The sequence below is a fragment of the Corvus hawaiiensis genome, chromosome 6 (assembly GCF_020740725.1).
Source record: "Corvus hawaiiensis isolate bCorHaw1 chromosome 6, bCorHaw1.pri.cur, whole genome shotgun sequence".
Classification (NCBI taxonomy): domain Eukaryota; kingdom Metazoa; phylum Chordata; class Aves; order Passeriformes; family Corvidae; genus Corvus; species Corvus hawaiiensis.
In genome coordinates this window covers 33,397,253-33,415,751 of record NC_063218.1, presented here as the reverse complement: position 1 = coordinate 33,415,751, position 18,499 = coordinate 33,397,253, and the positions used below count along the sequence as shown (strand labels likewise).

At 40.2% G+C, this 18,499-nt stretch overlaps 1 protein-coding gene across 23 annotated transcripts in view; it reads right to left on the bottom strand.

Annotated features, from left to right (window-relative positions):
- GPHN (gephyrin) overlaps window positions 1-10,666 on the bottom strand; it is a 286,068-nt gene extending 275,402 nt beyond the window's left edge. For 7 of the 23 annotated variants that reach the window (XM_048306438.1, XM_048306443.1, XM_048306445.1 and 4 more), the window contains exon 1: window positions 10,551-10,665. In XM_048306438.1, coding sequence (XP_048162395.1) covers window positions 10,551-10,614 — 64 coding nt within the window. In that variant the 5' untranslated portion in view covers window positions 10,615-10,665. Of the gene's footprint in view, window positions 1-7,897; window positions 7,932-10,550 lie in introns of all 23 variants that reach the window. The other 16 variants (XM_048306432.1, XM_048306436.1, XM_048306437.1 and 13 more) reach the window with 6 other exon arrangements.
- Between the last annotated feature and the right edge of the window lie 7,833 nt (window positions 10,667-18,499).

Genomic DNA, 18,499 nt, shown 5'->3' with positions numbered 1-18,499 from the left:
GAATTGAGAGAGTACCTAATTATCCAAATAGAGGGATTTCTGCATCTGTCTGGGTTTTTTTCCTGCAATGGCTGCTAGTTGGAATGTCAGCACCTATGGAGTTTAAATTTATACTTTGAAGGAATTAGAATATATATTTAACTACTGTCTCAAATGGCCCCAGGCCCAGTACTAGCTACTTTCTAGATGCTAGTAAGATCTCAACCATTCATTTTGAGGTAGTTCATCTCAGCATACTTTTCATATGCACAGCTGAATTTACTTTTGGGAGGCTGAAGCACAGGTAGAACATTTTTATCAGGTGTTTGTTCAGTGCAGAAAAAGGATCCTAGGAATAATCTGAATATGAAGATCTGCTAAAATTATTCTGGAGTATACTAAAAGCTGCTACTATTCTGGTAAGAAATACTGAAAATTATTACTATTTCCCATCTCAAATCTCCCTTATGATTTGATGAGTCCTCACAGCAACTTACACATAACAATAATGGAATACAAGACACACTATCAAGGAATTAAAAGATTTTTCTAATATTAAAGATAATCCGTGACGTCCCAGTTTAATGCTATACAGAAATTTGCCTCAGATGCCTTTTCCAGAAAGATGTTCTGTTCATCAAAGCACTCAAAGAAAGTCTACTTGAACCCTTTTCTGACAAAACAATGGTGAAATGACAACAAGTATTTTCTCTAATTCTCTTTGATCAACTGCCAAGCCAAAGAGAAAAGTCATGTACTGAAACCATTGTGCATAAACTAGAGCTATATCCCTTCTTTGGAATAAAGAAATAGGAACAGGCAGGTGAGCTTCCTTGCAGCTTGACAATCACAGGAAATTCTTCATCAGTTGCTTTTTTCAGCAGTTGCTTTTAACATGAACTTTAGAGTTTCCATTTTGATTTTTGATGTATAGGAAAAAAGCCTGAGTCTCACTCAGATAAGAAGGTCCTGCACACTGGAGACACTGGTAATAGCTTTAATTCTTACCATGCTGAAATTTAACTGCAAGATCAGACCTTAAGCCTTGACAGCTTACCTTCCTACTGTGGAACAAGGCACATTCCTAAAAAATAGATATCAGAATAACATTAGATTCTGAAACATTAGATTCTGAAACAAATATACCCAGCTTGAACCACATACATCTTACTAACAGGCCATTCCCAGCTTTTTAAAGCTTTGTGCCTTGCCTTTTGTCCAAAGAATTATGTCACACAGAACTACCCTACAGTCACATTTACTTAGAAAAATTACAAGGTTTCTCTCAAAAATCCCCAAATCCTCCTCAGCCTCCTGGTTTATTCTACATATCTTTTACTGGTTTCTTCTTTTCTTTATTTTGTTAAATTAATGCCATAATAAATGTCTGCATGACCAGAATGGTTTGGAATCTCTTCTAATAGGAGGTTACGAGGGAAAGCAATTCCCCTGCAGACTTTTCAGTCTGTCTGATTACAGCAATCATTAAAAAAGCCTACCAACAAGTATATTTTACAAAAACTAGAAGTACTTAGATTTAGATTTAGCTAAATCTAGTAGCTATGGAGTTACGCCTCACCAATTTACTACATCTATCAAGGGAATGGAACATCATAAGAGTAACTATCTAAGAAGGAATTCTTTCAGGACATCACAAAAACAGGAGAAAAACCTGGAGACTACAAAACGTTCTCCAAAACCTCCAATTTCTATACTATTTGTTTTATAATATTCTCCCTCTTTTTTTTTTTTTTTTTTTTTTTTTTTTACGTATTAAATCAGACTGTATCAGCAATTATGAAGTTTTAATCAGCAGGAGTTACACATAGGAACACCTGTTGCAATTTTATCTCAGCATCCCTGGAGCTTTGTGAGTATTATCTACAGAAACACTTTGTCCCTGCACTCTCTTTTAAAGGTGTTTCACCACTTTTTTTCCTCACTATGTTTAATTTACAGCTTATTTCTTCAAGGAAGTTGATTTTGAGGATCCTTGACTTGCTGTAGGCTTATTTAATGTCTTGCCTTGAGTATTCACACAACTAAAAAGAGAAATTAGGCTAAAAGAAGAGGAAATGAGAAGTACATCTTCCCTTTAATCTTAATGGGGTTTTGTTCTTTTTTTTTTTTTCTGGAAACAACAAGCAGTTTTCTCATCAGATATGTACTTACTTTAGGCATCTTGCTGCTTTCTCCCAGATTTTTTCAGAGATGAAGTTTCTGATGGTTTCTCACCATCTACACTGCTATGCCACTACTCTACATCATATGAAACAACCATGTCAGTAGGAAATTACATAATATCTGTTTGAACTCCTGGAAATCTTCTACTTCCAGAAACATGCTGCCGCCCACACTTTCCTAGGCCAAGATTTGCAAGTACCTAGTACAAGGATACATACATGCCCATATTCTCTTTGGCAGTCTGATTTGTCTTCCTAATCCCATAAACACTGTTTCAAGAAGGGATAAGAAATAACAATGTAGAAGTGTGTTGGTTCACAGAACTCCTAACTAAGTGCCATATTCAATGTTTCTTCAAGAATTATTGGATGAAGACTTTACAGACTTCATCTCAGGTCTTGCTATCAATTCCTTCCTAAGTGGCCCATCCCATGGCGTTAAAAGCAGCTTGATAAGAGTACAGGGGATTTTCTTTTTTTTAACAGCAAGCATCATTTGTAGAGGTCCTAGAAGCTTTTCCCTTCTCAGTCAGATCTGCAAAACACTTCACTGCAATTCGTTTTAATTCCCAAAGAATGTGTATTATTTTTCATCCATACAACTTCCCATAAAAATTCTGAAGAAACAACTTACTTCCTAGATTTCAGTATGAATTTAAATCCCCTCCAGCATATATCTGAAAAAGAAAAAGCACCAATAATCCCGCCTCCCAACAAAATCCAAACTATAACACCTGGGATAAAAAACCAAACCACAAAGCCAAACAAAACCACACCATATACTTTAATTTCTACTTCCCACTTTTAGATCTCAAAAGTCACATACAATAGCCAGGAAAACAAACAAAATACATGCATGAAAGATTTTTAAAGGAAAAATATTCCACATAAATTCCCTAAAATATACAGGACAACAAAGAAAACGAACAATACCACACAGTAAGTACTAAAAAGACAAAAAAATTTTATAGTTCAAAGCCCAAGTGTATTCTGCTTCTTCACTTTAGTACATAATAAGTGATATAATTTAATTAGAAAAGGAGAAAGTAGAAACATGTATTTCTATAGTTGTGATCATAAGTACATAGGCAATACTTAATATATTCATTATATTGGTCTACTTATACAATCTGTATGTCAAATACATAATAAAATGTCATAATACATACAGAATTATTAAAATTACTGTTCTAGGTAACTCACATATGAAGCTAAATTAATGCTGAGTCAGTTCTTTGAGGTCTTGGTATATATCAAAAAACATTTCACTGCTCAAAAATAGGTTTTGTTATACGTAGCTATTCCCTAATCATTGAAATTAGACAGTGGAAGTCTTGTTGTTTATCTCATAGTATAAGGAACAGACAATGCATTTTATTCCTTACAAAACATCATTCACCCACATTGTAACAGCAGGATAGAACCCTGTTTTGCAGGATTTTGCAAAATGTACACAGAAGATTATTCTTAAGGGTTTATGCTAATTTTTTTCCACTTGACATGTTAGGCATAAAATAGGCCTCAGTAAATTAGCTTGAAAACAAAACAAGTAAACAAAACATCACATACAAATCTCTTACTTGCAAAATGAAATTTTCTAAGATAACTGCCTAATTAAGTCTATTTTTCCCAAGCACTTTTTAATGCAATTACTGTTCTTTTACAATTTTAACTTATTTTTTCAATTTTTTGTGATTTAACAAAAAAATAAAATAAAATTTTAAAAAATAAAACAGCCAAAAGGCTATGCTTTTTTTATTAATTAAAAACATCCCACAGGAAAAAGGCTGCTACCTGCTCATTTCCCTTATGGTTATTACCCTCCTGTTTTCCAAGGATACCTTTTTCAGGCATTCTGCTAAACTTTCAAGAAGAATTGTCATACACAACACTAAAAAATTATAAGACCAGTTCAGTGTAAGAAGTGGAGAGTTGCATACTACATCTACGTATATGAACAGAATGTAAATGGTTTCTTTTACTTAATCCACACTTCAAGATTTATAAATATCTAACAAGAACTAAAATTTGTTCCCATTTTTAGTTATCATGTCTTCTTCTTGCATAACAATCTCACAAATTGCAGACAACAGAATCTATACTTGTTTGTCTACAAAAAAATCCAGACAGCTATGGCTAAATCATCATTAAAGGTGGACTTCTGTGTCTGTGTATCAGAATTTTGTATGCTAGACTCCCCAAAACATGGCCTGATGATCACATATTCTGTTACTGTCCAGTTAACAAAGCCAGCAAATCAACTAAAAGGTATCCCAGAAATAAGCTGGTTCTCATGAAATTCACAATCACTAACTTCTAAGGTAAATAACATGGAAAGTTGTCCTGCAGCACTGGAAAAGGAGAAAAGTATAAATCCAGAAAAGTAAATGAAAACATGCTGTAATGGGTATGCTCTGTGCTGCTAAATATGAACTACAGACATGGAGCGTGGGTGAAGATGGAAGTCTTTCAACTGCATTTGGATAAGTAAACTCCAAATCAAGAAACACTGAGTACACAAGACTTCTTACTCCTCATCTATAAAAACACAAACCTCCAAATTAATGGCCGTTTCTTACATAAGTAGGTACTATTTCCCAACTATACATGTATGTTTAAATCTCTTTCTTTAGATGCTTTTAGTTTCAGTTTTTCTACTTCTTCCCATTCAAAAGAATCAGTACTGTAGCAAGCAAATTAAATTTTAAGTACAAGAGTCTGCTATATCAGAGAGATTTCAGCCACCTATTTTTGTTCCACACTGTACACTAAAAAATAGGGGGGGAAAAGGACTTTCTTCCTCTTTAGGTTTAAAAGGTAAAGCACAGTTAGGCTACAAAAAGGAAATGAGGCGATTTTACAGATCACGTTCATGACACACTAAAGCTCATCATCATAGCCATATAAAAAATCAACAAGAAATGCTTTTGTGAAGACATACAGCTACAAATGGCAAAGAGGGATATCTCCTAGTTTCTAGGATAAACTCAACATTGTTACAGTCTTACAGTTGAGAAAGATGAAAATCAATGTTACTCCAAATCCAGAATATTTTAATGGAAGCACAGCATTTCTCTGACTAAGGCTCTCAGGAAAAGCTACTGCCTTTAATCTATGTTTTGAAGATGAGTGCCCAATAAGTTGTAATTCTGGAGAGAAGACAGATCACAAAGAAAAAACTAAGCAAGTTCAATTTAGACAATTAGGACAATTTGACAATAACTCTTAGCAAACCTAGTGTCAGTCCTCTCCCTTCCACACACACCTCTATAAGAAAGTTTCCCACAAATTCCAATACATGTCCAGAACATGAACAGCACCACCACTGTGGAGAGATCTTGCAATTCGCATGTTATTAACAAAGAGGAAAGTCATGAGAAGGTATCTCATAAAATAGGAGACAGGCATATGATTTTTTAGTTGGAAAACAGAGAGCCTATCCATTTCTAACACAGTCTAACCAACAGAGTGACACTTTAAGTATTTCATTTCCAACGTTTCTCAAAGATAATTTTTACAAAACATACATATCACTGAACTTCAGATCTGCCCAGGCAACCTCTGTGGTTGCAGTTCTCAAGTAGATAACGCCCTCACCATCTCAGAAGAAAGCTTGTTTCAAAGTGATACATTCAGACACAATGTCCACACTCAGGGCCCTTTCAACCAACTAATGAGTCTCAGACACAAAGACAGCGGTGTAATCTTTCTCACTACTGTGTTACACAGGGACATCAAGGTCTGAGGTTACACATTCAAAACATTTGTCTGTTTTATTGTGTAGGCCTATGGCAACAGCTATCATGGAAAATGTTTTAATCTTTACACAGAGGAAGAAAGGAAGAACAATGTATCTGAAGAAAAATTTGCCAAAACCCCTTACTCCCATTATGAAAGGGAAAGGCTGTACCTGTTTTAAAGCAACACTGAACACAGTAAAGCTATCCCAAAAAAAAAGTTAGTCTGAGAGCTTTTTCCAAAACAAGGTGGAAAAAATACAAAATGAGGAGCAAAGACAGAAAATGGTATTTGTGTCTGGTGATGACTCCTCCTCACAGACCTGCCTCAAAAGCAAACTGAATGAAGAGTTATTAGCCAACACAAAATATGACTAATTTTTATCACAAATATTCTGAAAAAACCAAACATGTAACAAAACCTCAAGTTTTGGCCAGTTCCATTACATGCTTATTGGAGAGAAAACAAGAAGAGAGGCAACTAAGAAGAAAATGGGGATGGAGAGGAAAAAACCACAAAACAGGAGCAACCAGAGAGAACCAGAGTCTGTTTTTCCCATTGGGCTAGTGGAGATGGCAACAGCATTCAGATCTCTCTGGATGGTTCTAGTCATGGGTCTGCTTTAGACCCTGACAAAATAAGAAAGGTCACAGATTATATAACTTTTACCAATGTCACCACAGTGAAGGATGATCTAATATTGATTCAATTCTGGGCAGAGAACACATTTTCTCCTCTTTTCTAGCCAACTTCGACATTACAAAATTCTGCACTTAGTACACCAGGTTCAATAACCTGACACCACTGGTAACTGATTAGCAACTGTTCTGTTAGAGATATCCCAAATATGAAAGGCTTGCAAGGGGCAACCAGAGTAACTCTGTACTTGTACTTTACTAAGGAAGCATTGGTGCACGTTGGTGCATGTACTATACAGAGCACGCACAGAATCCAACCTTTACCGTAAATGTAGAGATCTCGCCTCTTTTTCATTTATCTACCCCACATTTCTTGTTTCTCTATGACTGTTTCCTTTACAAAAGAAGATATCCAGAACACTTAAATGACAAAGTTTTGGACATTGTTAGTCCAACTCTGTTATTCCATCACAAAAATATCCCAATCTGACAGTTAGCATCACAGCCCTTTTAAAATGTATTTTACCATAAGAGTAACTTCATGGCAACATAACACTGAAGCTCTATCAGCAGCTCATGTGCCTGCACTACATATCAAAGGTTGCAGAGGGAAAACCTAGGTTTGTAACCTAAATGAGCAGTATCTTTAACCTGAACACTTCATTAAACACTGGTGCTGAATATGACACTTTCACAGTTCCACGCTTTTCACAAATTGCAAAACTTCTTGAAATGATAACACACAAAGATTAGAATTCAATTTTCTATCCACAAACTAGTGAGGCTTCCTATGTGCATAAGACATAACCCTCTAGTTTGCAAGTTTCACAGTTTTGTAATCAGTCAGTTGTATATTTCCTCCTATTTCAGTAAAGAAGCTTAACTCCACAACTTTCTGTAGATGCAAAAATAAACATGAGTGTCACCTGCAAGTCCATAGGTGCTGTATACACTACAGTATTTTTCCTGATTTCAGGCAGACAGTTCTTTCACACTGAGAAAATGTCCTAATTATGGACTCTATTCTTATCATTGACTCTTAACTAAAACACCTCGACAGTTGAGGTATAAGAGAAGTTAACAGGTAATTTTTGTAAAAAAATGCCCAAGATGCTGCATTCTGCATAATTTTGCATTTGAACACAGAAAGTTATTTAGCGCAAACAATAACCAATATGTCTATTTCTCTAATCCGTTGTACCTGTCTTAATTTACCACAAGTGAAAAAACATTTGTTTCTAGATGGAAGCTAGCAATACATACAGAAACACAGAGGTCTACCAAGCAAAACTAAATACAATAACTTACTCAAAACAAAACAATGTAATGAAACTAAACTATATGACAAACATTACTCACTCTCAATATACTCTGGAGCCATGTGCATCAGTCTTTACAAGAGATAAGAATAACAATGTGCCCAGATTATTTTTATATGTCCTCATTTTAAAACAAACACCCAACTTTACTCCAAATTAATTCAACGGAGTTACTCCTTCCCAAGTAAATTTACTTCCATCTGCATATGACCATAAGGTGCAGTACTGGTTATTTTCTAAGCTGAGTATACCAGGTCTAACAAAAGCATAAATCTGTATGCCTGTGCTGATAAGACCACAAATATATACTGCTAAGAAAACAAATATATGCCTATGATCTTAATTAGAAAAGCAAAAGGAGTCATGTTATGTTAATTATCTAATTTCTGGTCACTAAGCTATTCTAAATGATAAAAAAAATAGTTCAGATACCTACCTGACCTTTTCATTTCTACACTTATTCTTCCATTCACCAGGAATTATTAGTTCAAGAGGCAATTATTAGTTCATTTCTATGAGAAAAATTCATAAGAGTGCATTTTTTAATTTGCTGTCTTTTCATAGCTGAAACAGCAGAAACAGCTAGGGGGTCCAAATCCTCCAAAGTACAGATATTCTCTTCCAGGGTTAAAGGAGATGCCAGAGTGGAAAATAATCAAGGCTGGCCAAATATATGCTATGACATTTGTACAAAATTTTATTTCATGTTTACAAGCACACACAAAAGAGGGGACTAGGAAAATTGTAAGAAACCAAAGCGTCCCCTTTCAAAATGGCAATATAATTATCTGCAAAATTTTTCAGCCTGGAATTCAAAACAATTACATTAAGGGGAAAAAAACCTAAAACCGTCCTGTTTGGTTATGCCTCTTGGCTTTCCTCTAAAACAAAATATTAAAATCAGGCCAGAAGGTTTTCTCAATGAAATTGCAAATTATGATACAAAGTTAAAAGAGTTTAACAATGATCAAACAGGATTTACAGTGCAAAATAAAAGAAGTGTATTCGGAAAGATTATCTGCATCTATTGAGAGACTAAATCGTTATTTAAATTATCATAACACCATATGTGTCTGGTACTGCATTCTGGGAACACTTACAAGCGAAAATTATTACAACTCTCTGATCAACAGAAAATGATAACCCAAGTTACGCATCATGAAGTTGTACGAAATAGGCAAAGAGCATTCTGTTAGCACCCCCTTCCCACTTTAACTTTTACAATAATAGGTAGTGGCACTCATGTCCTATCCTTCAGGAAGAACGGGGAAAAATCCCCCCATGTGACTTTTGCATCTGGTCCAACACGCTCTACCCATATTAAGGATCTGACTGCCTGGAATTTGAAAGCAACGCTAAGGATTTCCACTTGTATATATCGTGCTTTTCTAGTGGTTTACCGTTACAATCACCTTGCGGCCAAGCGCTTCCCAGGAAGGGAAGGAGGGGAGGGCTCCAGCCTTCGCGACATCCCTTGCTCCCGGCGGCGGGATCAGCACCCAGCAGGGGAACAGCGCCGGGGGCTCCCGCGGGCTCGGGCCGCTTCCGAACGCGCCGTTCGGGTTAAACACCGCTAGCGGTAATAAAATAACTTTCGGGTTAACTCCAGGCCTCCTCTCCCATGAATGTCCCCTGTCTCACTCCGAACATCCTCCTACTCCTAAGCGAGCTCACAACGCTGCTTTCCATGAACACTCATGTCTTCCCAGGCTCCCGGTGAAACCTACTGAGCTCGACGCCTAAAAAATTTCGCCAAAATCTCTCGTCCCTTCCTTGCACAGAAACGGCATTGACGCCCGTATGCACTGGAACCCCTCGGGGCTCCGCTCCTGGGCGCGCCGAGCGTCCCCCGAAGCGCCGAGCTCCGCGGGGCACCGAGATACCCGCCAAGACCCCGGCAAAGGAACCCCCAGCCTGTCACACACGTACCGGCTCCGGGTGCGCAACCTTCTGTGCAACCACCGCGGGTCATGTGCCACGGGTTTATTAAAGGATCATCCGTGCGCTATGAGCAGCAGCATCATAAATGCCCTCCTCCCCCTCCCAAGAGAGAGCACATAGGCACAAGCATCCCCACCCACCCCCTCCCAATTCCCAAAGTAAAGGCCAGGGAGGGGGAGGGGAAGAAGCCATCCCGAAGGAGCTGCCGTGCGGAGCGTGCCGCGCTCGGGCACTCCCGAGGCCGGGAGCCGAGGCCGCCTCCCGCCCGGGGAAGGCAGGCCCGGCACCTGCCGGCCCGCAGCCTGCGCCGGCCGCGGGCTCCCTTCTCCAGCGCCTTCGCACTCACGGCTCCGCCGCGTTCGGAGGCACCCCGGCCACGTACCGGCCCCTATCCCCTCCGGCATTCGCCCACCCGCGCGCTCCGTCCCCTTCGCGCGGGTTATCCCCGGGTCAGTCCCCGCGGCTGCGGCGCCCGCCCGCCTGCGGCAGCGCTGCCCAGCGCCGGCCGGCCCCGCTCACGCTGTCCGCCGGCGGCTGGAGCGCCGCCCCCACGCCCCGACCCCGGCTCCGGGCCTCGGGTACCGCACGCACGGCGGAGGGGCGCTCCCTGCGCAGCGGCGGAGGCGCCGCCACGGGAGAGACAGACGGCCGGCGGGGCACCCCGCGGGGCGGCCTGAAGCGCGCACCGACCCGCCGCCGCCTGCGGCCGCTCCCCGCGCGTCCCCGGCGCAGTGCCCGGCGCGGCCCGGTACCTGTGAGGACGCCGACGCGGATCTGGTGGTCGTGGTTCGTCAGGATCATCCCCTCCGACGCCATGTTCGCGGCGCAGCACCGCACTGCCGGGGGGGGGGCGGTGCGGGAGCGGCGCGGGCGCAGAGGGGGCGGAGCCGGGGCCGGCGGGGCGGGGCGGCGGGGCGGAGGCGGCGGGGCGGAGGCGGGGCCGGGGCGGGGCCGGGACCGGGGCGGGGCCAGGGCTACGAGGAAGCGGAGGGGGTGCGAGACTGGCGCGCGGGGCGCGGCGCAGGCAGCACCAATCCAGCGTCCGGAGTCCGAGCCGACCGTCAGGGCCCGTGGTTACAAGGGGCTGACAATTCAATTCCTCAAACCTCGGAAAAGGGGAAAAGATAGATAGCAAGGATGGTAATGATCCCTGCTCTTGGGTAGCATGAGATCACAGAATCACGGATTCAATTAGGTTGGAAAAGACCACTATGATCGTCGAGTTCAACTATGACCAAGCACCACTTTGTCGAGTAGACCATGGCACTGAGTGCCTCATCCAGTCTCCTCTTAAACACCTCCAGGCACGGTGACTCCACCACCTCCCTGGGCAGCCCATTCAAATATCTAATCTCCGTTTCTGTGAAAAATTTCTTCCGGAAACCCAACCTAAACCTCCCCTGGCACAGTTTAAGAAGACTCTGTCCTCTTGTTCTGGCGCTGGTTGCCTGGCAGAAGAGGCCGACCCCCCACCTGGCTACAGCCTCTTTTCACGTAGGTGCGGAGAGTGATGAGGTCACCCTTGTCTTCTCCAGGCTAGAAATAAAGAGAAACAAAATTTTTCCACCAAGTTCCTGGTGCTCAGCAAGGTGTTTTTCGTGCCTTCCCAGGCCTCTTCTTTCACCTGTGAGCCTTCCCCCTTTTCTCTGAGACTAAAGCTGTTGTTACACAGACAAAGCAACAGTTGTTTTGATAAAGCAACTTACTGTCATCTTTTTTTGTCTTCCTTATGTGACCTTGGACACTCTCGGGAAGCAAATATTTTAACTCATTTTGAATGAATATGTAGGCAAACGTCTTCCACATTTACTAGCACCATCATCAATTACAAATGATAACCCATTTTCAAAATTCAAGTCCCCTGACTTCAGCAGATCTTTATATTTTTGGATATTCCTCTTGCATTTTCAATGCTATCTTGCTAACAGCAGACTCTGTATTAGTCTCCTTTTGACTGCCTACTAACAAGCAATTATTGAAAGCATTTGTAATTTGCATATACATAAATGAACCACTTCAGGAGTTTTCTCCTTAGCATATCACTTTCTTAGATGGACGACCAGCACAGAAAAAAAAAGAAAGGGCTGAAGAAATATCTTCTGTCTTAGGGAAAGTCGCACTAGTAGCACTTTGATGGGGTGCACCAGCACACGATATCAGTATTTCTGTACTGGCACAGCAGTTGCAGTGTGTGCAGCCATAGAGACTGAGAATACAGGCTCCAGGGATCTCTGGTTATGCAATGGTATAATACAACATATGTGGGTGGGTGTAAGCCTGAACCCAAAACAGCATGGTTACTGAAGATATACTGCATCGCTGGTGCTCATACTGCTGTTCCCTCACGGGTTCAGTCACTATGTGTTGAATATTCTGCTGTAGACAAGGCAAAAAGACTTTTTTTTTTTTTTTGCAAACGTATCTGAAATTATCTAAAGTGCGAGCAAATAGCTTGACATTTTTTAGCTTCCTGCAGAGGATTCTCACACCCTACACTAAAAACAGTATTGTTTATTCAGAGCATCTCAGTCTCCCTGTTTAGCCTGTTCATTTGTTGCTCTTGTGGATGGTGAGAAGGAGGGGCAAAATTCACATTTCACTGGCAACATTAGGTTTATTATTTCCTGACTTATAAGTGCCTACTAGAGGGATTTGTATGAGATTTTTTTGTACAGAAATGTAGTAGATGATTGTACTAAAGTAACAAAATAAGTTTACAAATTTTTAAGAGACTGAGTAAGGAATAAGCTGAAATTGATAATAGGGGTTTTGTTACTGTGATGTGAAAAGCCTTGTAAACTAGGTGGTTATTACAATGGTAGATCCATAATAGTTCAAGAGAAGGCTGCAAATGGGATGACGTCCTGCAGTCAAATTTGTGACAGAGTAAGGAAACAAGTGTGTGTGATGCAGAAACCTTTTACTCCAGGGATATATTCTAGGTAATGTGCTGTCAGTCCACACTGGAGTTCATGTTGACTATCCAGAGAAAAACAAGTTTTCCTCATCAAAGTCAATATAAAACCGATAGTCACATTTTGTCCTGGTCATGTCAGAATTGAAGTATAACTCAATTCAGTAACCTCTCAGCAAATTTTTTACATTACTTTGTCTGCCAGGTGTTAATTATTAATATCTCTTCGTTAACTAAAGCACCACCCTTTCATTAAGCTGGCTCTGCCAGTCATGTTTGTTTCATGTGGTCTACTGGGCAACATAGTGGCTTTCTTTTAGGTTTCTTTTTTAGGTGTTCAGTATAATTTCTATAGTTTTGTTGTCACGTAGGTCTGATTCTTTTTTCAGTGACTCCTTAACTATAATTTCTTAACTCTATTCTGTTTTGTTTTCAACTGGTTGGATGTTTGGATCAGCAGTGGGACATGGCTCTTCAAATGTGTGCCATTGGTGCAGATCCTGCTGAAGACATGAAATAGCTGGTTTAAAAAATCATTAATCAAATTTAAAACATTTTAATTTATGCCACTGGTGCAAATCCAGGTGAGGTAAGAGACTAGCTGGCTCAATGATTAAGTAATAGGAAACAACACTGTACCTCCAGCTTATTCACATGAGTCTATAAAGGGTCAGGAGACTAAGGCTGAGACCTTAAAATAAAAAGATTTTCCAATTCAATTGTTTAAAGTCAGTCTATTATAGGTTATTGGTTTCTGATATGTTTACATACTCTGTGTTGATCTATAAATTTTGAAAAGGAATAGTATAAACATTTTATGTGTAGCCACTGATATAGCACAATATTCATCACTCTAAAAGAAGGTGCAAGAGGTGATTTCTCCAAACAATCCCTTTCCTTGGGCAAGCATCTAGGAAAAATACAGAACATGCACCATATGTCCTAGTGGCCTATACCATAGTCCATCCTTGCCACCCTAATGTTGCCAGAGGCCTCCTGAGAACCCTTTCTGGGTTTACACCTCCAGTCATGAGTAGGAACCCAGTGATTGTTCTAACTATTAGTGGGAGGTGAAATGTGTTTTGCTTACAGTAAAACTTCATTACTCCTTGCATTGCACCAATATTTGCAAGGTCAAATTTGTCTATTAAGCAAATAACCTGTGTCTGTGAGATTACAAGATGAGAGAAGCTGTTAACTCTTCCACTTGGTAACAAACTACATCACAATTTAGCTGATTCCTGTTTGCAGTATGGGCGTTTGCAGCAATGACAGGCATGTGGAAAGCTCCAAAGGAACTGTGGCCTTTGACAGACATCCATGCATACAGCTCTTTCCCTCCCTGCCTCTTCCCACTCAGCTGCCTACTGTGGTGCAACTTTTGAAATGGCACCATATGTTCTAGGATACAACCTCACATGTATTCTTAGAAACAGCAACATCTGGAAGAGTGAAATTTACTGAACTTATATGGTATGACTTTGATGGATGTGATAGAGACAACCATTTGAGTTGCCTCCAATTCAAACCCATTGCAGCCTTTTTTTCTTTTACTCTCATACCTGGTCAGACCAAAAAAGCAAAAGCTCTTCCTTTCCCGTCATCCTTCCCATGAAAAGGTTATAGCAAACCCCTATATTCTCATTATTCAATGCACAAAGTAGGTCTATCCGGCTTGTCTTTTCTTTATCTGTGATTTCAGATGTTACTGTTTTGCTGCTCAGTTGAAGAAATATTTCTGTTTCCATGAGTCTTTGGAAAAAATGTTCTGTAGATCTTCGTCCAGGACATATTGGACCACTGTGGTTTTTTGCATTATGCAGACACACAAATTTTTGCCCAGACTTTCTCAGACAGAATTCAAGAAGTCCTAGGCAGGGAAGTTCCAGACTGAAGTATATCATCACCTTGGTAACAAGGTTTGAACCCATCACTAAGGAGTAGTGGAGGTCCTGCAGATCCTGTGATAAGGATTATCTTTTGATTTATCATCATTATCCTTTTGTCCATCATCCGTTGAGCTGGTCCTACTACTTTCACAGCCCCACCTTGAAAAACATGCACCATGTATTTTGCTGTAGTTATTCTTATCTGAAAAAGTAGGCTTTTCTTGAATAGCAGTACACTAAGAAATGGTTTCCTTTATTTTGGAATAATTCGGAAATGGGGCCAGCCAAAGGCAATCTTGATGTTCCCATGTGCCAATTCTTCTGGGTCACTGCAGCCCTTACTGCAGTGTACAACCCATCTGAGAGCAGAACCAAAGTCTTTGAGATAAGTTTGCAATATGTGTGACATCTGACTACAAATGCAGTGCCATTGATTCACTACTAGTATGGGTGCCTGACAAAAATAAATGAATCTTAGCATGACTCCACGAGTGGTGTTGACACATTCAATTGTCTGTGCTTCGTTTGCTGCAAAACAGTAGCTATTTTAGAAAAGTATTTGATGAGTTTAGCATACACAAAGAGTAGACATTTAAAAGACATCTTACTGGAACATTCTATTTTTGAGATTTCACTTTGACAAAACTGCCTCATTAAGGACTTGGATATGAAAAGCAGGAAAATGCTTTTGGATCTCATGTAAACTAAATTCAGAATTCTGATGAGCTGAATCAGTTCTTTCCATACATTATTTTCCTTTATCTGTATTTCTCCTTGTTTCTGTGTAAGAGATGACATAAAACCTTAATGTATCTTGATCTTGATTAATAAGCAAGACAACTCCAAACTGTATGAAATAAGGGAGAACAAGGAAAGAGAAGGTAAGTATTTTGAATCCAAATTAAATTATAATATTTTGGAATGAACTAACCACAAATGTTCATCCCATGTTGTGGCCAAAAGTGAAAAAATTACACTTTTTTCTGCAGGAAACCTTACTGTGTTGTTTGCTCTTACTTAGTAGAAGCATTAAAACTACTGGAATAGATCCTCTCAGGAAGAAAAGGATACTGTATGGCAAAGGGCAGCTGCAGCCTCCTGTCAGCTTGACTGAAGGCAAATTCACCAGTGAGCATTGTCAAATATTGGGTTTCAGCTCTGAACAATGTGACAGTGGCTTTCAGAGGGTTTGTCCACCTTCAGACATATGCAGCTATATCAACAAATAAAATTCAGGCAACAAGCAAGTGGCCATGCCCTCTCCAGTCTTGTCAATCCTGATTTAGGACATTTATGTCATATTTATGGTATAAAGTAGTTGGCTTGTAGTCAAATTGCATACAATGGGGCACATGAGACTCCTTGTACCCACAACTTCCTTTGTTCTTTGATAAATGAGTCCTGGAAAGAACACCCATTATTCATGTGATAACCACATGATTGGTGTTCCAAGCTCATGTGCATCATGCTCACCGGGTCACTCTGCACCTTTGTGGGTTTGTTTTCTAGTGGAGTTCTTGGCCCAGCTGTGGCTCAAGTCTTTACCTTCTTTGGAGCCTGTACCAAAGTACTGTTGATTTGGTTAAGGGCCTGAGTGCATCCATCACACCCAGAAATATTATTTTGTTGTGATTCATAGACTATGTCTATAAAACTAGTCATGTGCACTATCTTTGATGCCTAGTCAGTGACTGTATGAGAAGATTTGGTGCCTGTTCCTTTTCTGTGAGTTTGGTTGGTTTTCTGCTCTTCAAGAACAAAATCAGTACCTTATTTCCTGTTTCTGCTAATATATCTTTGCATTGTAGACCAATAAAGAGGGTTGCCAGCAGTGCGACTACAAAATTACCAAGTGACACAAATGGCATGGCACATTTGCAAGCCATTGCCTGCAATCATATTAAATGCAAAAAGATTTTAATATGCATCCTATGTGTATTATTAGGGTTTCATATGTTTTTGGTTTAGACAGGGCTAAAAATAGTTGGATACACTTTGTTCTAGATCACTTAGTGTTGCTCTAGAACTCTTTCTTACCTCAGCTTCATATCAGAGGCTTCTTAAAGTTCCAATATAGTCAGACTGTTGGTATCAATAGACTACCTCTTCCACAGTTAATGAAAGTTCAAGCAGAAAAACACGCTTTCCAGTAAAAAAGCTTTCTTTTTTGTATTTACATTTCCATGACAGTCTTTAGTCCTGTATGTACTTACCTACCCTCTGTCCCTCTGCACAGCTTATTTGAAATGCTGGTGTAACAGCCATTCCTTGAGTATCCAGGTGTATCACCATCATTGTATTTATCCTGAGGGAAGATTAGCCACTATTACTCTGGTTTTATAGAGAGGAGGGTAACAGAGCTGCTGGCTGCATCACAACCAGCTGATGGATGCTGTGTTATTATGGTTTCCTGATTAAGGACCTGTCACAGTCTCCTTGGCTCCTGCTGAAGCAGCATATGGACGCACACTTGGGTTTCATATCAATAGAAAGACAGGCCATTCAGCTGGGACCTGAAAGTTTAAAAGTGTTTCAGCTCTCCAGTCAAATAGTGGCTGAAACCTGGATTTAAATCTACAGCTCCAAGTGTGCCAGGGAGCAAGCTGTCAGCTGTTCCGGATGTGTAAGGCTGCCAGGTCCTTCTTGTTTACAGAGTTTGTACTTTGAGTAAGTAAATAATTATTCTTAAGTCAGAGGGTGAATACCCAAGCATGACTGACTATTCAAGGTATTAAAGAACTCAACTGGGAAAAGGGAGACCTGGGTTCTAATCACAATTTTAATCAACGTTCAATCTAAAACTGGAACAGAGACTAGAAGTAAAGTGTTTGTTTCCAGATCCTTGCTTCTAAGAGAAGCATGTTAATCACCTAACTAAATTTTTTCTCTCTCCCCCACTTAACTGAAATCCTTCTTGTCCCTTTTGAAAATGTTTTTTGAAAATGTTAGCATTTCATGTTCTAGTGTTGCTGTATCTACGAGATGGGGTTCATAGCTGCAGGTGCATCACTGGTTCATCCTATTCCACTCTTCTTGCCCCCCCCCCCCCCCTCACTCCACACCTGATTCTCACTCCTCTTCTTGCCCCCCACACCCTCACTCCACACCTGATCCTCACTCCTCTCCGGCAGTGCACGCATCAGAGTCCTCTATCAGCCAATGCATTTCACTCCTATGGCAAAAATCTGTGCAGGATTTAATATGGTCTGGCAGAAAATTCATTCACAGATGGGTCTGAGGAGTGCCAGAGACAGCACAGCAATCAGTGTGAATGGGAGGAAGGGGCCAGTTGAAACTTGGAAAGAGGAAAGGATCTGCCTCTTTGGTTTCTTTTATTAGTTTGCAACTCTTCATGGAATGGCATCCCGAAACAGACTGATTGTGGGGAAAAAGGTGGTATTTCTGACTACACCAAAAGTTTGCATGGTCAAACTCTTGTTCCTTTCAGCCAGTTTTTTTAGAAAGATTGGTATTTTACCACTTCATACTAAACTTATCTCATATTTAATTGCATTATTTTGAAATTTTTATCTATTTTTCTATGGCTGTAACTGCTTATCAAATTTGAAATAGAGGCATCACTTGAAATTGTATTTTACAACATGTAACTTATTCATATAGAAACAGGAGTTTCAAGAAGTTACTTAGTTAATAATGTGCATATTTATTGTGTAATTCTGATGTATCAATTTTTGCTTGTATTCTTTGAAATGTTTGGAAATTAACTGAGATTTATTATCCATCTTTTAAAGATTAAGAAACTTAGTCAAAACTACATGTGTCCAGAAATTTTCCATCCCAGTTCAGGAGCTGTTTAGGCAAGCTGACTCTAAAAACCCCTTAGAGAAGACAATACATTGGAACTAGGAGGACCTTTCTGAATGTTTGTCATATTCTC